General features: G+C 40.1%; 1 protein-coding gene across 1 annotated transcript in view; it reads left to right on the top strand.

Moving 5' to 3' along the window:
* Window positions 1-23,663, top strand: part of fibcd1b (fibrinogen C domain containing 1b) — a gene marked incomplete at both ends in the record, with an annotated part of 112,837 nt that overhangs the window by 36,710 nt on the left and 52,464 nt on the right. Inside the window, 3 exons of the mRNA XM_083901989.1 lie at window positions 2,220-2,699; window positions 11,861-12,020; window positions 17,406-17,542. Of these exons, the coding sequence (XP_083758115.1) occupies window positions 2,220-2,699; window positions 11,861-12,020; window positions 17,406-17,542 (777 nt within the window). The remainder of the gene's footprint in view (window positions 1-2,219; window positions 2,700-11,860; window positions 12,021-17,405; window positions 17,543-23,663) is intronic.

Genomic DNA, 23,663 nt, shown 5'->3' on the forward strand with positions numbered 1-23,663 from the left:
TGTCAACGGTCATGTATTCCCAGTCTTATAAAGTACCTCAAAGGGATACTTTAGTAAAAGTAGAAGTATCTTACCAGAAAATGACTTTGGTAGAAGTTGAAGTCATACATATATATCATCATCATATATATATATTAAAGTTATAAAGGTTCCACCAAGAACCCTTTAAAACCCTTTATTCAGGAAAGGGGGTTTTAAAGGGTTCTCTGGATCAAAATGGTTCTTACTGGAACCATTAGTGTTACCAACAACCCTTTCTTCGGGAAAGGGTTGTTGGGAAGCAAATGGTTCCAGGTAGAACCTCAGCCCTTGTAGAAGAATCCTTTTGGAACCCTTATTTTTAACAGTGTGGGTTCAATTCCTCGCTCTGCCAGTCTACACGTATCCTTGAGCAAGACACTTAACCCCGTGTTGCAGTGTATGAACGACGAGCGGAAATGTAGTGGAGGAAAAGTAAAATTAGCTAGAAATACAAATTAAAGTACAGCTACGTGAATTTAGTACTCAAGTACAGTAACAAGTATTTGTACAACACCGCGCAGTCCCTTCATTGTTGTGGACAATGGACAATTAAAACTTCTTTAACGTCTTATTCCCAAAGACGATAAGCGGACGCGTAGTGGACAGAAGTATTTCCTGCACAACACAATTGATTTTCCTCATATTAACGGAACCATAAACCTTTCTCGTAAGGCAGACCATTAGCTGTCTATTAGTGTGCTTAGCTGTGCTTGTACAGCCAATTTACATATTAATGAGCTCGCTCTCTCACTCACACTTACACATGCACACAGATAACAAGCACACTCTCGCACACACCTGCCCACACATTCTCATGGAACATCCTCCAGCGTGGAAACATACAAAATCAGTAAAATATCAGTTGCTGAATCATTTGGAGGAAGAAAAGGACGTAGGCATTGATCATCATGCAAAGGTGGGCCACATGACTCTCTCAACATATCACGCTAGTTCTCTTGACCCCGGGTGGAAAAAATGGCGCCACATCATAAAGGGCCATCATGCGGGCCTTTTATAGTCCGGTTAAGTGAAGACGTTGTTACGGGTAGAGGTCTGCCTTTTTCCTCTAAAAGGATTCCTATGTGTTTACTCGTTTACATCCCAGTGGCTGTTAGAGTCACATTTGTTTACCTTCTCTTCCTGGCTTCAATTTTCTTTACAGGGTTTTTATTGTTTACCTTCCTGTCTCTGCGTCGTAAAAAACAGAACATTGGTGCCTTGACTGTGCTTCCTAGAAGTGTCTCAAGGTAGCACAACCCCCTCATCTACTCGAATGACCACCACGACTTAAAGCTCACATAGAGTGGTCCTGTTGCACATAAATGTTAGTTATGGAGGTCTACTTACATACATTAACTTGTTTTTATGGTCAAAAACCTCCTAGTTGCTGTAAACGAGCCGATAGTTTCCCAGCCGCGAGATTTGAGACTCAACTCTCTCACCCAGAAGACAGAGTCTTGTGATTGGCCAGTATATTCAGCACCCGCTCTCAGAAGCGCAGCTCCCCCCTCTGGAACGCTGGATACACTGCTACTCATTATCAGAACATTGTTTTAACAATTTTTTAATAATCGCTTCTTCACGACTCCACGCCGGAGTCAGACCCAGAGTCAGAAGACACTGTCGCTCGTGAAACACCTCCACAACGGATGTTATTCTTCTTCTGCGGTTCAGTGTACGCAACAGGATGTGCCCGGAGCAGGAAGATCTGCTGATCCCGGAGAACCGGTGTTTACGTAACCGGACTGGGTTTTTTCAGAGATCTCGCTGAGCCCGAGATTACAATAAAACACAACGTTCTCAGCAGTGGCTGAACTGTTTGTTTAGAACCTTCAGGGCTTCTTAAACAAGGTAATGACGCAGATACACACTAAAAAACAGTGTTAATTGGAACTTCCGGTCTAGGTCCCGATTTAAACGACATTCAAGGCGTTGTCTTTTTTTGTTGTTGTTTTCTTACAATTTACATGTTGCACTTTTAGGGCTTACTGATGCTAAATAAATTATTTAAAACAAAATTTTGACAGATGGGAACGTGGTTATGTCGCTGAGCATCTGAACATCTGGCATTCACAATATCCCCAGTGATGAATGGAAGTTATTTTCCTTTTTTAATAAGGCAGGTGTTCTGTGATAATTTTTCAGTGTTCCAGCATTTGATCCTAACATCTACTCTTTTCTCTTCGTCCTTCTTACAGAGAATGAGCTGCAGCTACCTGCTGTGCACGATCCTACTCTTTGTGGCTGTACTGCTGGCCGTCACCGTCACCGGCACCATCCTTTTCATGAATCACTACCAGGCCCCGCCCATGAACGATGGCCTACCCCACATCTCTACCAATCAGGATGAAGCGAACGCCCTGGTCACTGTGGAGAGAGGCGATGGCTCTCGCATTAACATCTTCATCGACCCCAACTGTCCCGATTACAACAGTAACTTTTTGCGCCTCGAGGGTGTGCAGACTTCACTGCTCCACTCATTGACAGACCATGACTCTGACCTGAAGTCGGTGAAGGGCCAAGATCGGGCTCTGCTTGTCAGTCTGGCTGAGGAGGTGGCCAAGTTGTCCGCCCATGCAGGGCAACTAAAAATGGACTATGAATCCCTACACAGGGGGCAAGGGAGCCTGGGTCAAGACCTTAACACACTGCAGACCGAGCAGGGACGCCTCATACAGGTAAGACATGTACAGTGCATGTGTGCAAAAAGCATAAAGCCATTTGTGTAAGACTGCAGAGAATACACCACACACTTTTTTTTGGATAGAATAGTTTGCTGTAGCAGATGAAAACCCAATATTTTCTTCACAATGGTGAAATTATTTTTGTCTCAAGTCCAAACAGCTAAAGGATTATGGTTGTCAAAAAAATCCTTACAGGAATACTTCACCGATTTGCATTTAGCTTTGTATTACTAGAATAGGGGTATAATTTTTGTGTCACTGGTGGGCACGTAACAAAAAAAAGAATGGAGAATTTCTCGACTCAGGGGAAACTGAGTTTGGGAAGCACAATGTTTTAAAAAATACTACCTATTCTAGTAATAGAAAGCTAAATGCAAATCGGAGAAGTATTCCTTTAAATACCAATTGTTACCAAAAGTCAGTTTTGGATTAGATACTCACAGTATTGATACCAACAGTGTATTTTTTCTGTGCTGTGAACAGTGTGAACAATAGTTCTCTCACAATCAATCTTATTTGATCAACAACAAAAATATGGTCCCAAGTCATCACAAGCACAGGAAGTAAAAAAGGGACAAAATATTGTGCTGCTGTTGATGTTTGTGTTCGGTTTATTTAATATAGTGACAACCCTAACCCCCTAAGAGTTTCAAAGACCTGAATTAACTGTACAACGATGACGACGATGGTGGTGGTCATGATCAGAATATTGACATTTTCACGACTGGTACTGCAGTAAAAATCACTTTACCAAAAGTCTCAGATAGTTTGTTTGGTAATCTTATCTAACACAATGTTTTTTCTGTCACCAATCTGCTTTTGAGGCTAGATGTAATTGCTTGGTAGATGGTTAAGAAGTTAGAAAAATGGAAGAATTGAATCTGGTGTGAAACATTCACCACTGAAGACATTAAAGATGTATGCTCTGATTGTGAATCCACCGTGAGACACGTGCACACTCATTGGACTTGAGGTCCCTTCCTTTTCCTGACTGCACAATCAGAACACCGTCATGTATTAATCCGATGCCAGCTAGACCATGGTAATTTCACTTCACACTGAATATTGCCTGTAATGACAATATTAAAGTGCAAATAGGGCCCATGATCCTCTGAGTAGATCTCACTCAAACACTCTAGTGTTTGAAGATCATATCGCAGGGGACGAAAAAACCCATCATGATTCAAGAAATAGAGCAACTTGTGCATTAATTCGGTGCAATAACTTAATGTTTCCCCAGATGCAACCGATTCCACATGGAAACATTATTTTGCATTACATTAGACCTCCTGTAGTTCTGTGCTGTTAGCATTGATTTATTGACAACACATTTCCTGAGAGTGCATGGAAAATCTTTACAGTACATGCTTTTAATTTTGATCCATCAGTCTCAGCCTCTCTGTCCTGCAGTAAATAGTTGCTCATAGCTGCCAGCCATTCTGCCCCTGCCAATCCATTCTTAAACCAGACCTCTTTTAGCCCAGGGTTCAACATTGCTCACTCACTCAAAAACTCACTGGATTGGCCTGCTCTGTTTCCATGGTCTAAGAGAAGTTGGGTGCCGATTGTTGGGATGCAGAAGGAGGATCTTTGTTCTTGTTAATGGGGTGTAGGTGGCGTGCAGTAGGCACGGAGGCTAAGTGGAGGTAGTGCTGGCAGCCCAGAAACTCCAGGTGATTGATTTTCTTTTTGGAGGCGAGGCATGTGGCGTGCACATCCGCTGTTTTTGCCTGACACCATGGTGTGACTGTGTGATCTATGGGCCACCTGTGGCTAGGACTTCTGATTTATACGATGACATAGAGCTGACTGTGCCAGTGTTAGTAATAGCTTTGTGTGAACCACAGCCACTCAGAGAACAGTTTCACTCGGCCACATAGACATAAACCCTTCCACAAGCCCCTGAGGAGGTAAGCAGGAATATATGATTGCAGACATTTAGGAATAATCAGTTATATATATATACATATATATGTTATATGTGCATATATATATGTTTTTTTTCCAATGATGGCTTGAACTAAAAAGATACACCCACACATGGCAATTTATATTGAGATGAATCACACTGATTGTGAAAGTAAAATAGTGGAATATTCCAATACATTTAGCTCAGGGTTCAGGAGAACAATGGCACGTTGGCATGTGGCTAATGTTAGCTCTAAATCATGTCATCTAATATAATACCGGCAGAGCCATCCCCCTTCTTTTATTGGAAACCCGCATACTACAGACTTGACAGACCATCCACAATCGTGTTCCCAGTAGAACCTATGTTGCCATTCAGTGCACACAATAAAGAATGTTTGCTCACATCTCAATATTAGCACATATTCATTCATTTTTCTTCACCGTGCGTGTCTTAAAATAAATATCGCATGCTTTATTTCCTTTGTTTTTGACAAATGCATCAATTCATTGTGTCCCCCGCCGTAGTCTGAACGTTTTATTTTATTATTTAAGTAGCACAGAAATGTTTGGAGCACTGCTGGTGCTCATGTTCCACACAATATATACATGGATGCATGTATAGGAAACACATTTTATGAAGGACTTTACCATAATCTGTAGTCAAACTAGTCAAAAGGGAAAACAAATACTCTATGTAAGAATAATCAAGAATAAATATGGATTAATAATAACAAGTACATGTTAATAAATATCAGTATCATGTGGGACATTGTGGTACTTATGCTGTTGTATTATACTCCACTGCATTTATGACTACTGCCCCCAGTGGCCAAAGAAATGATGCACATGTAGTGGTGTTGCACACCTGATGTGCGTGCAACTATAATTCTAGGCTTTTTTTTGGCTCCTTTGTTACGTACCGTGACGAAGGCCGCAGGGCTGATATGCACTGGTATATTTTAATGCAGAGCCCAATAAATTAACCCTGAGGCTCTCCACATGACTGCATTTTCTTCCAATTCAAACCTAAACCATATTATTGCTGAACAAAAGCATTCAGAACATTTTTCATTATAGATTTAAGAGTCTTTCAAATCCAAAAAAATGTAAATCTCAAAGCATTCGAGACCCAGCGTCCTCAAATTCCTGCAATGTAAATTTTTGCCAAATGTTCTCTTGAGGGTTTTCTCAAAGGCTCTCAGTTTCATATGCAGTGTATGCAGCCATTTACTGGACTTATGAGGTGCGGTGAGCATACAAGTTTAATAACCTGCCCTTATGCAGTTGAGATGAAAAAAGATTGAAGGGCTTGACCGTTCGTAGCAAAAGTCTAACCTAAATAATATGTGTACAACTGAACTGAGTTGACATTCAGTCTTTTTTTTTAAACATTCTCGACTGCAAGAAGGTAAAGTCCTCGAGGGAGAGAATGACTTAATGATTTCTTTGAACCATAGGTCACAGTTTAAACTGAATTATGTGCGCGTGGAATATTAACGTTTAGGACCAACAACACTCACCGCCCCGGTTAAAAACCTACACATATTTCTATTCTGCTACTGTATATTTTTCTACCTGAGGATGTTGAAATGTATGTAAACACACAAAGACCTCTGAGAACTGAGGAAAGTCATTCTAGTGAGACCAAGGGCCAATTCCAATTCCTATCTTAACCCTCAAGCTCAATCCTTAATCTTAACTGGCCCTCAAAACCAAGTGTTGAGGGTTATTTTGTCACTTAGAAATGGGACACTGCTTAAATGCAGATACGTCTTCAGACTGCGGGGGGCAGAATAACGCGAAAGCTGCGTCCAGTCTGTCGACTCCAAAAAAGAAGAAGAACACATTACGTCACGATTATTTATTACGATCCGTTTTTCAGTCGAGTTAATAGGTTGTCAGTTAGCTATAAGATGATACTCATACAAATACCACAACCACGGACATATTCAGCCGGCCGGCTATTGACAAAAGATCGTAAAATAAAAATAAATGTTACGCAACAATGACGTCAGTAATCCATAATATGGGCCTAAACTAAGATAATACAATGGTTTTCATAACTTTTATATCTCTATTAACAAAGAAAATACTTAATTTGTATCGCACTCGCTTCGCTGCTATCGACGCCATCTTTCTTATGTGAAAACACGCAATGCATTCTGGGTAGCCCTTGCTCCCAAGGGTGGTCTCGGAAATTCTCAATATTGAGGGCGATACAGCCCTTAAACTCGCCCCTCAACTTAATTTTTCGGAGAATCGGGACAGCACTTGCACTAGAGGGAGCGCGCATTTCTGAGATTGAGGGTAAAGCAAGGAATTGGAATTCACCTAAAGATGTGACATCATTCACTTCAAAATGCACGCTCCCTCTAGTGCAAGGGCTGTCCCGATTCTCAGAAAAATTAAGTTGATAGATGAGAATAAAACGTTTATTTTTGAGAACGGGCAGCTACAATACAGTTGTACACTATCAATAGAATTATACAGACCAATTTAATTGTAAAAGCTGTAACTCACACAATTGTTTAGTGCATATTACTATATACTGTATGTTGAAGCAGAACACATTCATTCATGATGCTTGTGTGTGGGACTATTGTTGACAAAGTCAGTAAGTGGTTAATTTCTCCGCTTCATTTCATTAATAAAGATTAAAAAAAACAAAAAACAGCCTTGATCAAAGATCACATAGTCCCTGAATCAGATTTGCTGTGAAAACATTCCCTTAATGCGCAAAGCTTTTGACCACCATCAGGGTAATCTTTTATTCATTGTTTCTGTGCTTGTGATGTCTCCCACATGTCTTGGATCTCCAAAACCATTAAATCTGAAGGACTGACTGAGTGTACACTCATGTCCTAACTATCAGACGGATTTAAGTATGGCTGCAGGATAGAAAAACGGAACACTCACATCTTTTTAGGATTAGATTGTATTCCACCATTGTAACATTTAGTTACGTTAATTAGCGTCAGGAAAAACAGAACTTATCTACAGCCTCCACTCCAAAGACAAACAAGATGGTTGCTGGCTCTAGATTTCAGGATGTGTTATCTGATACCATGCTGGCAGAGTGCAGCACAATGGGAAAGGATTGGATTAACAGTCAATGGACCCTTTACATGTATGATGTTAGTGTGTCCATTATGTCCAACTCAGTGTTTGACAGAATACATGTTCAGGAGCTCTAACTAAAACAAATGTAGGACAACAAAGTGTGTGGAGGAATTATTCAATGGGAAAAGAAATTAAATAAAAATACAACATCCTCTCACACACACTCTAATGAGTCATTTTCAGATATTTTGTAGTGTATGCCACTTGTCCAATATGGTTTACAGACCCTACTGTAGTCAACTGAAGCTCAATTTTATTTCTAGAGCATATTTAAAAACAACCAGGGTACAGTATTAAAGGCACAGCAACAACACTGTATAATACATAACAATAATAATTAAACAAAACATACAAGTAAAATAGTAAAATATCCTGGTGTGAAGGAGAAGAGGTGGGTCGTTAAAAGTGATTTCTAATATTTGCAGGTGGGTGCAGATTTAATTTCCATGGGCTATAAATTAATGACTTCAATTTATTTGTTTTCAATTAGTGTCTGTTTTTTTTTTGCAAACCCCCAAAATAATTAAATAACAATGATATAAGATATGGAAGAAGACCAAATCCAGCGAATTAAAACATAATTTTTTTTCTTATCTATTATTCCAATAATTCAGCTCCACCGAGATGCCTTTTATTCAAACGGTAATATTCATACTCTGAGCAAACGGCAGGAAATAATTGTTATATCAGAAATACTCGCATAATTCCATTATAGCATACGTGTCCTCTCCCTGCCGTGGTTGGTGGAACCTACAGCAGATAAAGGTTTTTCTCATTACATTCCAAACCTCTTGGTTACTCGGATTTAAGTGAGACCATGGAATCGCACCAAATGTGCTTGAGGGGTTTAAATTATTTTCAACTTGCAAGGGCTGCGTCAGTCAAGAGGAAAGAGAAGGTTAGCTGTGACTTGATGGCTCCTCTCTCTTCTCCCATTAGCTTCAACAGGCTTCAGTTGAGTGGACGGTATCTGTCTGAGAGGTGGAAGACGTTCTATAAAGCAGATGGTCGCTGAATTACTTGTTCATTGACTTGAACCCCGCGGGGGGATAAATGTTTACTTCATCGAACATCTCGGACCAACAAAGAGCACGCCTTGTTGTGTGCTTCAGAAATAATTCACCCATGTGTAATGCGGTTGGGTTCAGAAGCAAAACATCAAAACAAACTGCATTTTTTACTTCAGTAGCAAAAGGAAAAAAAAAAAAAATCAAAAAGTCCAGGTGCACTGCACAGAATATGAATAACGCTGTGCCACTTTTTCAGAACAACAGATCTGCTTGACACACCTAAATTTGCCTTGTATTTTTTAAACTAGGCTCATAAAATCCAGGCCCCTTGTGTTTGTGTTAAGCACTGTGGTGTAACTGATTTTTGTGAGCCAATGTAAAGACTCCCCGACGAGAGCTAATTACATTGTGATGCTAATTGATGTGCCAGTCAAGGCTTAGCATTAGGAGCGCAGACACACTTCTTGCTTTTGTCTCTCCCGTTTGAACCCAGACATACACTAACAAACATGTTAAAGCTCCCATACAGTAGTCCTTTGGCACATCTACAATATATTTACTTGTTTTTATGGTCAAAAACCTCCGAGTTGCTGTAAATGAGCCAATATAAATCTCTCCTTACTGAAGCTCTCGTCAGCCGCGCTGTTTCAGACTGAAATCTCACCCCCAGAAGACAGACTGTGTTGTGATTGGCCAGCCAGCGAGGGCTTTCCCAGCTGTCTTGTGATTGGCCAATACCTGGATGTGACGTAATCAGCACACCAGCTCTCGGAAGCACAGCTCCCCCTCTGGAACGGTGGATGTACTGCTACTCATTATCAAATAAACAATCTTTAAAAATGGCTAGTGAAACACCTCCACAACGGACGTTGTTCTTCTATTGCGGTTCAATATACGCAAACCGGATGTGCCCGGACTAGTGCCCGGAGCAGGAGGATCCGCTGTTCCGGGGAAATGTTTTTACGTAACCATTTTTTTCAGAGGTCTCGCTGAGCCCGAGATTACAATACAACCCAGCGTTGTCAGCAGTGGCTGAACTGTTTGTTTCCAACCTTCAGGGCTTCATAAACGAGATAATGGTACGCAGATACACACACAAAAAACAGCACGGTACTTCCGTTCTATGGGAGCTTTAAACATGTTCCCATCAACTATATTACAGTATGGGAAATACATTTGCACATGAGGATGTATACACAAACACACACACACACACACACACACATTGTTAATGCTCTACTGCTCAATAACAATAAAACCAGTAATGACGTCTGGTAAAAGTTCGCCTTTCGTGCTCACGCACAAACCCACCCAAAAACTCTCCTGAGCACAAGAGTGAACTTTTGCTCAGATGCTTTTCACAATGGGTCATTTCTGTTTCATGTGTGTGTTGTTTTTTTGTTTATCTTTTTGTATGTGTGTTCTTTCATGTGTCCCATAGTTTGTGCGTGATGCGTGGGTTAAAGCTCCAGTGCCCATGCGAAATGATTACAATTCACCTAGCTGTGCCTCAGAGGTGTGTGATACACCTCTGTTATTGTTATTGAGGCAAGAGAAAGGCCAGTGCAGTTTCTATCTAATGCTTCTGTACCACTTGAATATAGCTGCAAAGACTTACCTTAGATTGAAGACCCCTGAATCCCCTTATATGACTTTGAAAGGTCTTGGTGGTGTGTGTGCGCGCGTGTTTTTTAGCGTGCGTGACAGTAAATGGAGCTAGACTATTACAAAGTGGTGAGAGTCTGTATGAGAACAGAAGGAGCGATATACCTCATGCCATCCAAAGTATGGGTGTGGGTGTGGGTGTGTGTGTGTGTATCCATACAGGGTCCAGCACCTGGCTGTGCATCGACGTCGGCCAACTAGGGCAATCTTTAAAAATGACCTTTCTGCAATGAGCATTACATAAAGAGCTGCAGGAAGGAAAGTGACCATGGTAGATCACAGAGGTTACTCTGTTCTCTGCCAATCCTAGTGCACACATTCATCACTAGCCTTCCCACAGGGCTCTTTGTGTTTCACAGAATTCACCAGAGTGCATTATGGGATGAAATACCATGTTGTGAGAAAGCATTTTTTTTCACCCACATGTTTCCTAAAGTCCCTATAAAGACTTAAGTGCACCAGTAGTGTATGTTGTATCATTTGTAGCTAGTATAATTTTCCAAAGAATATGGATAAGTCTTGCGTGTACTTCTATTTTTTTTGCTGGTGAAACTTGACTATTTCAACGGTACATTCGCACATTGTCATGCAGTCAAAATCAGACAACCATCTTTGATGGTGTTCGAGGAAAGTCTGACACCTGAGATTGCTTTTGAAAGGAGTGACTCTACAAGCTCATGAAAAATTATACGAACAAATGAACTAAACCGATTTAATTTGGTGCTTTCTCCATTGTCACAGATAATCACTACATCATAGAATAAAGAATCCCTTGATGTATTGCAAGTGTGATGTAACTTTGACAAAAGTGAGAGTAAAAGCCTCTGAGTGTTGTTTTTTTTTCTCTGAAAGTCTGATAAAAAAATCTATTAAGAATTACCCCTCTGTGATTTTGGGACATGGCGGTAACTGGTCTTAATGCTAAGAGCATATTAATAATAAAAGGTTCTACGGTGCTGTTCAGAATAATGCGTTCATCGATCACTGTGGGCAGCCAGTCGGTGTGAAATACAATAGGAGAAGAGCAAGCCATGTTTTCCCCCTTGTTCTTCAGCCATGAGGAAAATTAGACGCCTTCTTCATATCACTCTAGCTTTACTTGTGTTTACACAGATATCTTACTTTTCTAAAATACCTGGGACAGTCTGTTCTACTTCTCAGAATCACCTGACAAAAGTGTGTGTCCTTGAAACAAACAGCATTTAAATCCAACACGGGGACAGTAAATGCTGCCACCGACCGGTTTAAAAAGCAATCGTGATAAAAAATCTAATGAAGTAAATTGGAAGCGCCTTGTGCCAGAATGTTTGTCACACTTAGAGAAATAATCACAGATAATTAAAAGTATGCTCATTTTTTTAGTCCACGTTAAATGCCAACAGACGGGCACTGACTTCACTCTTAACAAAGCAAATGTAAATGTGTGTTGTTCTTCTCAATGTGTTGCAGCTCCTGTCAGACAGCCAGATCAACATGGTGAAGGTTGTCAACTCGGTGAGCGACGCTCTCAATGCCATGCAGAAGGAGAACGTGGGCCTGAAGGCCCGCGCCAAGGCAGACCTGCAGAGGGCACCAGTCAGAGGGGCTCGTTTAAAGGGCTGCTCCAATGGTAAGAGAATTGAAGGTTACTTTGATTACAAGCACTTGACTGCGGAGATGGAAATCTTCCCGTGTAGATTTGCCCGTCTTGTGTTTCAGTGTGTCCCTCTCTGTCTCTGTATATATAATTCATATATCACTGGGTAGCTGTGTGCGTATATATTTGACATTCCGCCGCTGTTTTCTGCTGCATGTCGTGATTCCTCCCAGTGTGAGCAGGACCCCGCCACTCTGTTAAAAATCATATTCCAGTGTGGTCTGTCTGTCATCCATCTTAACCACATATTCATCTAACCCAGCCTCTCCTGGTCATATCAGTATTCTTCCTTGGGCTACATCTCATCCACATTATCCAGTGGCCTTGGTGGAGATTTTATTTTATTATTTCTTTTTTTTTTTACTGTACGTGAGAAATGACTTGTATGTCCACTGGGCTGTGTTGCTGAGAGATAGAGAAAGGCCCGAGGCATCATCCCATTGGAAGGCTTTTAACCAAGGCACAGTATACCCAATGGCATTCTCCTGTTGGATTTGCCTTAACATCGGTAGGCACATAGCGAAGGCCGGTCATGTACCGCATTCACTATAGAATAATATAATAAGAGAGATTCTGTTCACGTTTTTTCTTTTTTTTTTTTTGTTAGAGCCAAGACTTGAAAATCTATGTTTTATACACCTGAAAACATGAAGACATAGCATGTGCTAGGAATGTGTGAAGGCAAGGGTTTATTATTCAGACTCTCTGGCTATAAGTTTTACTAGAAACTGCAGTTTTTTATATATATATCAACTATTAAATCTATATTATACAAACATTATGAATAAATGACAGCAATATCCAATCAACTTTAGGACTGTAGGATGAGACCAACTAAATCTTTACGTTAATAACCCACGCAGTGCTGAAGCACTGTAAAAACCCTTATAAACCCTTAAGTGATAAATCCCTTATGGTTTCAAATAAATCTCATATTCCTTTAATTTGTTGAATTATTTAAAAACCTACTGAATGAACTGATGAAAAAATAGAATACATAAATAGTTTAAAAAAATCAATGCTGCCATGTTGGAGAGATTTGTTTTTTTCACCGGGGAACGTGAAGTGTCTGACTGCAGAACTGTCCGTGGTGCTGAACCGGTGCAATCAATGCCTCATATTTTCCCTTACATGTATGTTGTTTTTTCTCTTACTTGGACCATAATAGGATTCTGGGAGGTACGAAATAATAAATCAATCAATAGAAAAATTTGAAAGTAGCAGAATTATTATAGGTACCATAGCTCAGTTGTGTAATCATGTCTTCAAGCTTTAATTTGTTTTCTCTTGGCGCTATGGTAATTATAACGACGACAGAGACAAAAACATTATCGTTCCCCATTGTTAAGGCATTCATTAGTCAATTTATGATCTGTGTAGTATTCACCTCCCCGTACTCGGTGTACAGGGAGAACAGCGTTTAGACGAGGATGCAATGAGATGTGAAGCAAAAGTACACTTCTGAAAAGGTCTGAGCAGATTTTAATGATCACCTCACTGCTGCTGTTATTGATTTTGCATATATTTAGACAAACACAAACTACAATTTTAATACAGGCAAAGGAGATGGGAAATAACCTCCTTGCATTGTGCTGAAACAGAAATTATTTGCAGTTAAAGAAAGAGAGTAAAAGGCTTGCTTTGCAGTCCAATTTGTAGCCTTTGTCTTTCATATAGTGACGTGGCATTAATTCAGTTGAACTTTAATTTAATTTCTATTAATTAACTCCTCATTAGATTTACATTGATCTATTTGGAGTATAACAACCCTTGGGGCTGTGTCGACACCAACCTTCACCAACCATTATATATATATGACATTACATTATATAAATGTGACTTGTGCATTCACTGTACATTAAGTCCAGCAGATCTTTAAAAAGCTGATCTCTGCAGGTTTCCACAACGAGCACTCGGAGGCAGTTACTGCAGCCTTGACATTTTATCTTAGACCTTCACTGAAGTAGAGAACAGCTAGAGGAACAATAAAAACATAGCCCTCCCCCCAAAAAAAGAATTTAAAACATGTTGTACTCTTTTTTTGGAATGCTCATATCACACATAACATGTCACTAATGCATTCAAATCCTCTGCAAAGTCCCCACTTTCATCACTTTATTAGAATCTCCACTTTTTCATTTCACTTAACCACTGAAGGGATTTATCTGTAAAAGTTTGTATCATTTATCTGCAGTGAGCATTTCACATTTTACACATTTCGCTGCCATATAAATTATTCATTTTTTAATGCGCTTACACAGAAGAAATGAAGTAAATATAAGCCCGGTGCAGGACACATTCACAAATTGAAGCAATTGTACCATCAATGTCTGCCTATTTCAATAAGGCATGCCGTCACGATCTCTTTCAAATCACAGCCATGTCCTGCTGCTATACGTATATGTAAATGCCATTATTTACCAAATACAAAACAGGAAATGTACAACTGCAGTCCCTTTTTTTGCTATCATCTATACTCCCTACCAGTTATAGGAAAACAAATAAAATATATTTCAGCTGGAAACAGCAAGTTCAGAATGGCAAAGAAAAAAAGAAAAAAACTACTGAGAGCCTGACTCATTTTACGCTTTAGTGTTTTCACTGGATTTGTTGTCAGTAAGAAAAGTATAAAATATCACCACCTCTGTCCTGTAACTGTTTATAAAGGGCAGTTATTTTAGAACTGGGTTCTTTGAGATCTATGGACACACAGCGAGGGGGACCATTCAGGAAAACACTGTACTTTGTCACAAAATGGTGCATATCTACAGGTGGGAAGAGGCTCAGTGTGCAGGTAAAGAACTCAAAGGCAGTCAGGTTAAGATAGAAACATGATTTACTGACGGGTGATCTGTCTCGTCAAAACAAGCAAGAGGTGCAATAGAGTTAAAGGCTTGATACATCAGAGGGGGAAAGAGTAGTGAAATATTCTACTCAAGTAAAAGTACCACTATTTTGATGACATTTTACTTAAGTACATGTAAAAGTACTGGGCTTAAAACGTACTCAAGTTACCGAACAAGGTTGGGGTTCTTCCTTGTGTCGTGCAAAAAGGACAAGGGGACACAAATCTCACATGAATTCAAGGCAAACCTTTAGAAATTAAAGTGCTGACAAAACGAATATATGTAAATAATGTATCATGGGTCAAAGGTCACCAATGCTTTAACTTTCTGACTCACTCAGAGACTTTAATTAGTGCCAATTCACCTGTCATCATTCAACTGTCCTCACCATTCAAGTTTTAACTCAGTAGTTACTTCAAAAGTACAAGTACACCAAAAAAACCTACTTAATTCCAGTAACACAAGTAAAAAAAAAAAATTACATTCCACCTCTGCTATACATACTTGAAATGAACATGCAATCAGGTCAATATCCCAATATTATAATAATATATATAATCTGACTTGCCATGTGATTTATTCTTAACAAGATGTACACACTAAGAAATCAAAGTACAGTTGTACCCTATCAGGGTACATGCACTGTACCTTTAAAATGTGTACCTGCTTGTTTGTACCTCTAAAGAAACATAGTGACACAAATGTATCTGTACACACTGAGAAAGGTACAGTGCTTGTACTCTGATAGGGTACAACTGGAGCAACATCATTGTACTTTAATTTCTTAGTGTGTAAATGCAATGCTCGCTGCACTTACCAGATTCAAAATTCTCCAATAGCTCTACCTCTGCCCTGGTGAAGCGCAAAAGGCAGCATCAACTAACATATTTTAGTTTATTTATAAAAGCAATTTTAGGAAATGGATGATACTTTTCACTCAGTATTCAGATATCACAGCTCAGATGATGTAATCAGATGCAGATCCACCGCATTCAAGTGGAACCAAAGAGTCCATAATTGGTATCACGGACGAAAACAGGCAAGAGATTAAATTGATATATTGCCAAAAATGGCAATCGCCAATGTGGCAGGTGACTGAGGGACAGTGGTCATGATGTGTATGCCGGAGAGTTAATCAGGTGAGTGGGATGTGGTTCACAGTTGTGCAGGAGGTCATGGCTGAAGGTGGGAAACTGTAGTGATTCTGAGACTTGATAAGCACTGTAGGGCAGGAGGGAATAGCAGCCTCTAATATGACAGGAAACACGATGGACTTGGCAAACTGAAAAATACAGATAACATGAGAATAAGTGTTGCAGTCATGACAGGAAACTCTGTCTGACCTTATTTTTTTTTATGAGATAGATGATTTCCTTGTTCAGTAGACCAAACGTATTCATGTACTAAGCCAAGAGTAATCGTGCGATCATGATGGGAGTTCAAGAAATGTTTCTTCAAAGGATCATTCCACTTGAAAAAAAAAATACTCCGAAAGCCTTTGTTATGAAGAATGGAATCCTCAAATAATGATGATATTTTTTTATTTTTTTAAGTCCCTTGAAACCAAGACGGCTTCAATTTCCTGTAATACAAACAGGAACTAGGAAATTGCCATTAATGTGTGATGGTGAGAAAAGTCTGAGCTTATTAAGGGAAAGCTTACACTGAGAAAACAGGAAAAAAAGCTTCAGGGAGATCAATCCATGTCAGGTATAGGGACAATTTTTAAAAAAAGAAAAAAAAAAGTCTCATGTGGACTTTTCAAGAACTCGCGTGGCCGTTTTTAAATTCAGGAGTTTGACCCGGTGAAGCCTGGCATGCATAATCTATGACATTGTACTCATCACAGAGTTCCTCTCTTGCTTTCCGGGGGAATAGATTTTGTATCCCTGGTGTAAGACCTGGAGTTTCATCAGTTGCAGACGAGGGTGCTGCAGTTCTGCTCGGCTGTAGCGTACAAGTCTCCTGTCTCTGTCACTTCTTTGCACTAAGTCTTCATGAATTCTCTTTTACTCTGTCTGTTATATACTCTCTCCCCACATTCCTTTTGCCTGTGCCGTATCACTCAAAATGTATATATCTCTCCTCACAAAGCCACGCTTCTTCTTCTTCTTCTACTCCTTCTCCTCCTTCTCAGACTTTTGTTTTTCGTCCTTTGCCTTCAACTTGTGTTATCTTGAATCTATGTCTCTGTGCTTGTGGTGTATCTGCTTCTTTCCTTTGACAGTGAGTTTTTGTTTGGACGTACTTGCATTCTGTCTTTTTAAGTTGATCCCGCCTTATTCGCCTCAATCTCCTTTGTATTCTTCTTCAACGCTCTCTACTTTCTCACTGCTCTGTTGTTTTTCAAGAAAAAACAGTCCACAAAATAGATTTTGAGAGGACAAGTGATTTCTTGTGTGTTTTCCTCATCTTCTGTTTCAGACTGATTTTTCTTTAACTGCTGCGAGCACTCCTCGCCTTTAGCGAGCTCAATTTATTTCCTCGCCTTCCTGTTTCCACGTCTCCCCAGGCTCTCGCCCGCGCGACTGTGGCGACCTGTACGCCAGTGGTCAGCGAGAGGACGGCATCTACTCCGTGTTCCCTGTCCACCACCCTACAGGCTTTCAGGTGTACTGCGACATGACGACAGATGGAGGAGGCTGGACTGTGAGTCTGAGGGAAACACACACACACACACTTTTAAGCTGCAAAAAAAATAGAAAACACTAATTCATTTTCACAAGGAGTTATAATTGAGATGAAAAAAAGATGACGGTTGGGAAATGGAAGGTGTTTGATGTTTGCTGTTACAAGCCTGTTTTTAGTCACAGACTATTCAACAAGACGAGTCAATAAGTGTGGTTTTCCAGCCGACGTCAGTAATAACGGCATCAAAGTTTTACCCGAGATCAGAGAAATCTTGAGAACTAGTTTTACGAGGACCTTTCAGAAAATAGTGCTTTGTTTTTTTTTTTCGTGCCTGGTTCGGAAAACGGTTTATTAATCAGTCAGACTCGAAGTGAGAGCGTCAGCAGGTAGAGCGATGAAAGGAGAGTGGATAAAACACACCATGCGACAAAGAAATGGCCATGGAATAACACTGAATTACCTTTTAAATTGTTATAAGTCTTACTCTATGGTTAAAGGTGCATTATGTAATAAATCTAAAGCAACTGGCCATAAAATCCTCCTAATATGTCACAGAGACTCAGGAATAATGTTCATATAACAAACTGAACTCGCCAACAACAACAGTACAGACAAAATAATCGCATTAAAAAAAATATTTTGCAGACTGCAAATCCTGTTTATGTTTTGAAATCATGTTTTGGCATGTGGCGCCACCTACCGCCGTCTACCAATCATTGCAGTCAGTAGAGTGTCAGCTGCCGAGCAACCACGGGTTGCCAGTTACATCAGAAAAACGAAACCTAAAAGACCTCGGTATTTAGAATTTGAATGTAGTAACCATTTTTGGCCACATTCTTACATATGGCACCTTTAAGTACAAGTAAAAGTACTGGGCTAAAAATTTACTCAAGTTATCGAACAAGGTTGGGGTTCTTCCTTGTGTCGTGCAAAAAGGACAAGGGGTCAGTTACGTCTGAGCTACAATGGCGGTGAAAATGAAACCTAAAAGACCTTGCATTTTGAATTTGAGTGTAGTAACCGTATTTGGCCACATTCTTACATATGGCGCCTTTAAGTAAATGAAGCATGTAATAAACCCATTTTTGTATACTCACTAATCTTAAACAAACGGTATTTTCTGACCCATCATTGTTGACAAAAGTCTGACCTATTTGCGCTTCGCGTTTCCTTCGTTCTGCTCTTCATAACGTCGTATTTCGAGAAGGTCTGCGTACAGAAGGAGCCTTCGATAAAGACATTCCGATTCCGTTTCTAAATCCACGTGTTTCTTTCCCCGATTAAAACGCGCGTCACTCATCTGGCCTCGCGAAACGTAAACATTGCCGTTTGACTGAGACGTTCGACGGGAAGCGCTGCCTCTTTTGGGAATGATAGACAGCGAGGTGAACAAACATTGACACAGAGCTGTTTGAAGTTATATTTGGAAGTGTGATTTAGACGCATTTTACCGTGCACACACACACACAGTATCTTGCCGGTTACAGCCGTTTATTTCCCTTTGTTCTAAAGTGTAGCGCAGCAGCCCTCAGGGAAAGCAGAGCAGTTCTCAGTATAAAGAACTTAGGCCTTGTAACACTTACAGAGTTTGAGATTTGAGCTCCGTGATTCCATCACAACTCTGTTTAAACATTTTTTTTTTTTTTTACATCTTACATCTTTTTGAATCTGTCTAAACTAATTAAAAGACTGAATTTTAATATCTTTTGGAATATTGTTTGTTTCATATCATGCTCTTTCATATCAAGGAACATTTTTACACCCGAATATAGATTTTTCTTGATATTTGTTGAATAATTTGACTATTTTACCAAAATAGTACCTTTAAACAATACGGACAAGGATGATGATGAGAGTATGTATTTTTTCCGAGTTTATACTATATTTTCTCTAAAAGCGCATCATGCAGCGACGATCAAACTCCCAATCCGAAGCCGGCGTTACATTGGCGCGACAGTGATTTGTGTGCGTGTGTGTGTGTGTGTGTGTGTGCGCTTGTAAATCTGTGACTAACCGTGTGAGATAGGCAAGGTCATACCCTCCTATCACCAAATAAAGCAAGACTGTCAGAGTGACAGAGTGCTTACCACGGCATGATGAACGGGCGCGACATACCAGCCTGTCAGCGGGGATGCACGAATTAATGCGGGGTGCCAAATTGTGTGCACGCAGACATGCTTGAGAGTATTCTTTTTTTTTTTTTTTTTTTATAAGTTCTCGTGTTTTTTTTTTTTTGTTTTTTTTACACAACAAAGAAGCAATAAGCCACCGCTCCTTGCATATCATCCTGTAAAGGGATTTGTATCGAAGCTCAGATTAAAGTGATAAAGCAGTCGTTAACTGATCCTGCCAGGTGTGTTGAGCTGATTTGTAATAATGCTTTAGCCTCATTAAGAGATCAGTGTGGTGTGATCCAACAGAGGCAGGTAGGGAGATGGGATGCTTGGTGAGTTGAGTGGCTTACTGTCAGTCTGATGGCGGGGCTTAAATAAGGAATGAGCCATATGTGCCACCTCATTAGCATACTTTGACATAGCAGCAGCAGCAGCAGCAGTGGCGGCAGCACTGTTGCAGAGGCTGCCACAGACAGACTGAGAGATGAGCGGGCTACTTAGAAAAAGGGAGGGAACAGACCAGGAGTCAGACAAAGAAACAACACTCATCTGATGTGAGGAGAGTGAGAGTCCGATATACTGCACGTACAGTCTTGTATAAAGTACCTAAAAAGGATACTTGAATAAAAGTACCTTAGTATCTTACCAGAAAATGACTTTGCTAGAAGTTGAAATTGAAGTGAAAGCCTTGAAGTAGATGACATTTACTGTAATTAAGTATCAAAAGTCATTTTCTGATATATAATATGTTTTAGAAGTAAAATTATTTTTAAAAGTTGGTAGTTTGGATTGATCCATGGTAGCTAGTCTTTCAACTGGAAGGCTGTGGGTTCGGTTCCTGGCTCTGCTCGTCTTCAGGCGTCCTTCTAGACTTAACGTCATGCTGCAGTGTGTGAATGGCAAACACTGTAGTGTAAAGCAGAAATCGATACTAGAAAAGCTCTAAATAAATACCAACTCTTCTTCTTCTGATTTTACAGATAGAAATATGTGAATTATTATATAGTTACATGACAACATGGTGCACATAATAGTAGAAATATAACTTTTTCAAGCTTTAGTTCAGATATAAAAAAAAAAATCTCTCTGATCTTCTGTATTTGCAGTAAAAGTAGTCTTCAGGGAGCGTCTGGGACAATGCAGCAGTCTTAAGTAATGGCGACACGAATAGACTCGATTTAGGTGTCAATCAGCCGAGCTGTAGAATCAGTCATTGGTGACCTTTTGAGAAACGTCTGTTCAAGTCTCTTCGTACAGAACGTCTACATCATTCAAATTCACCTGCAGCTGCACCGAGCGTCTGTTCCTCCATGAGCAGTCATGTTCATTTCCCCCGTTTTCCATACGTACTCTCACAACCACCCACAAATACCACACAATCCATCTTTACAACTATAAGAAAATTGCTGTTCATTAAACAATACATTTCTGTATCTACCTCATTTATTAAAAATGCTGCCTTGTCAAAAAAAAAAAATTCTGCTGCCTGGTTTACGTCGTCATGTCATTTCCCACAGGCCCCAGAAACAAGAGATGATGTGGACTCACCTGTCAGGTCCTTTCAGCAGGGGAGAGGGAGAGAGAGAGATAGAGGCAGAAAATGTATGGTCGTAATAGCTTGGAGGTGCAGTAGACAGGAGGGATAAATCTCTACAGTAATGTGTGTATAGCCTATAGTGGCCACATTTCCTTGGCTATATGGATATCGCTGTAATGCGGAATACGAAGTGTCTGGACTGAGTGCTGCTGACATCACGGAAATTGCATGTACATCAGGTAGAGCTCAATATGTTGTATATTTATTTTTCCACCTTTTTTCTTGTGAAGAAGTCAGAAGAAAAAGTTGTTTTAAACTTTGTGAATATCGTTGGTTCAATCGTGAGGAAGCAGTGACACGTGTTAATTACAGAGACCTGAAGTGCGATATTACTTATACCCGTTTTGCAGCGTTTGCTCTGTGGGACTGAACAATTATATGAATGCAGGAAGTATAATATCATAGCATGGGGTCGAGCTTGTGAGGTTTATACAGCCAGGAAATCATGTGAATAAAGGAAAATAAATATCACATTAGTCTGTTCAAACACAAAGAGACATAAAACTGTGGAGTTGAAAAGAAATGTCAAACTACATTTGACACACTTGTGCAGTGCCCCGTAAGAAGTATGTATTCCTTAAGTGGGAGCTGAATTTCAGTTATGGTAATGCATGATAAGGAACATAAAGGCTAACATAATAATAAACTGGCGTGGCTGACGGTCACAACAGCTAGCTACGCTAATGCTAATCGAAAATCAAAACATTCGCGTTGTGTCTAATGAGGTTGCACAGTATTATCTTAGCCCTACGCTAATGCTAATCTTAGCCTCGCTAGCTTACCTTTGGAAACAGGTTCACCAAGTTAGCCACAAAGTAGCATCATGCTAATGCAAAATAAGTATGTGCTTGCGTATTGGTGAATGTACACCAACTTTGTCGCCATGTTCTGCATTGAAACGTGTGAAAATGTCTTACCCACCATGTGGACAGCCTCTTCACTCCCACCTCCCCGCTCCAGACAGCGCAGCTGCTGCTGGTGAGCCGCTGCCTGCCTGGTGTAGCGTGATAAATCAGCAAAAATTAAAGGTGCCATATGTAAGAATGTGGCCAAAAACGGTACTACATTCAAATTCAAAATACTGAGGTCTTTGCGGTTCTGTTTTCTGACATAACTGGCAAACCGTGGTTGCTCGGCAGCTGAGACTCTACTGACAGCAATAATTAGTAGACGGCGGTAGGTGGCGCCACATGCCAAAACATGATTTCAAAACATAAACATGATTTGCAGTCTGCAAAATATTTTTTTTAATGCCAATATTTTGGCTGTACTTTTGTTGTTGGTGAGTTCAGTTTGTTATATGAACATTATTCCTGAGTCTGTGTGACATATTAGGAGGGTTTTATGGCCATTTGCATCAGATTTATTACATAATGCACCTTTAAAATTCCTCAAAAAAATTTGTAAAATCAAGGATGCACACCGTCGGGCCATGCTCAACCCATATCCAAAGTCTTAGGGCGATCTGACTACACTGAATTCATAAATAATAAAATGCCCTATTGTGTTTTCCATGACACTTTTGGCCTGGCACTTATGGTGACTAATAATATCATACTGTGTCAGTTAAGCATCTGACAGAACTTTTAATAAGTCGAAACTCCAGCTACATTTGTTGACAGTCAGGTCAGTTAGAATGGGAAATGGCGTAATTAATGTAACGTATTAATACGCTTTTCTTGTCTTGCTGACAACTTTTAGCGCTTTACTTTACATTTTGGCTGTTAACCTATTCACACACATTCACATTCACCAAGCGCAATTTGGGCTTAAACGTCTTACCAGAGGACACATTGGCAGGACGTTCTAATTGGAAGACAACTCATTCTACTACAGCTTCCGCTATGTCCACGGGGGCATCTTTAAGCTATTTAATTTCCACTTTTTTTTCTTTTTTTTTGTTGCAATAACGGTTGCTGCTCGGTAAAAATGTTCTATATTCCTGTGAGTCATAACGGAACAAAAACAAATCGCAGAGACTGACCGATTGAGTGACCGACTGACTGACTGAAGCTACATGAGGACTTGAGCTAACTGTATATTGTTGGAGAGGAAACATTTGTACCGGTTGATGTGGCCGGTTGTCAGAGGAAATTGGTCTGTTAGGGTCCGCGATCATAACTCACTGTGTGTGTGTGTGTGTGTGTGACCACAGACGCAGGAGGGATGATAACAGAGAGGACATAAAAGAAAAGAGCTGTCATTACAAGGCCCCGTGGCCTTCAACACACAGGCGTACACAAACAGTGCCCAAACCGCACATTTAGCCCTTTTTCATCAAATAATCAAAGAAGCACAGTATACATGTCTCCATTTTTAGTGCATCCATATGTGTGTTTACTGTACACACTCAAGCCCCTCTCTCGGATGAAGTAATCCTCTGGGAGGATGTGGAATGCCTCGTTCCACAAAAGGGAAATTTCAATAT

The sequence above is a fragment of the Microchirus variegatus genome, assembly GCF_963457635.1.
Source record: "Microchirus variegatus genome assembly, chromosome: 1".
Taxonomy (NCBI): Eukaryota; Metazoa; Chordata; class Actinopteri; order Pleuronectiformes; family Soleidae; genus Microchirus; species Microchirus variegatus.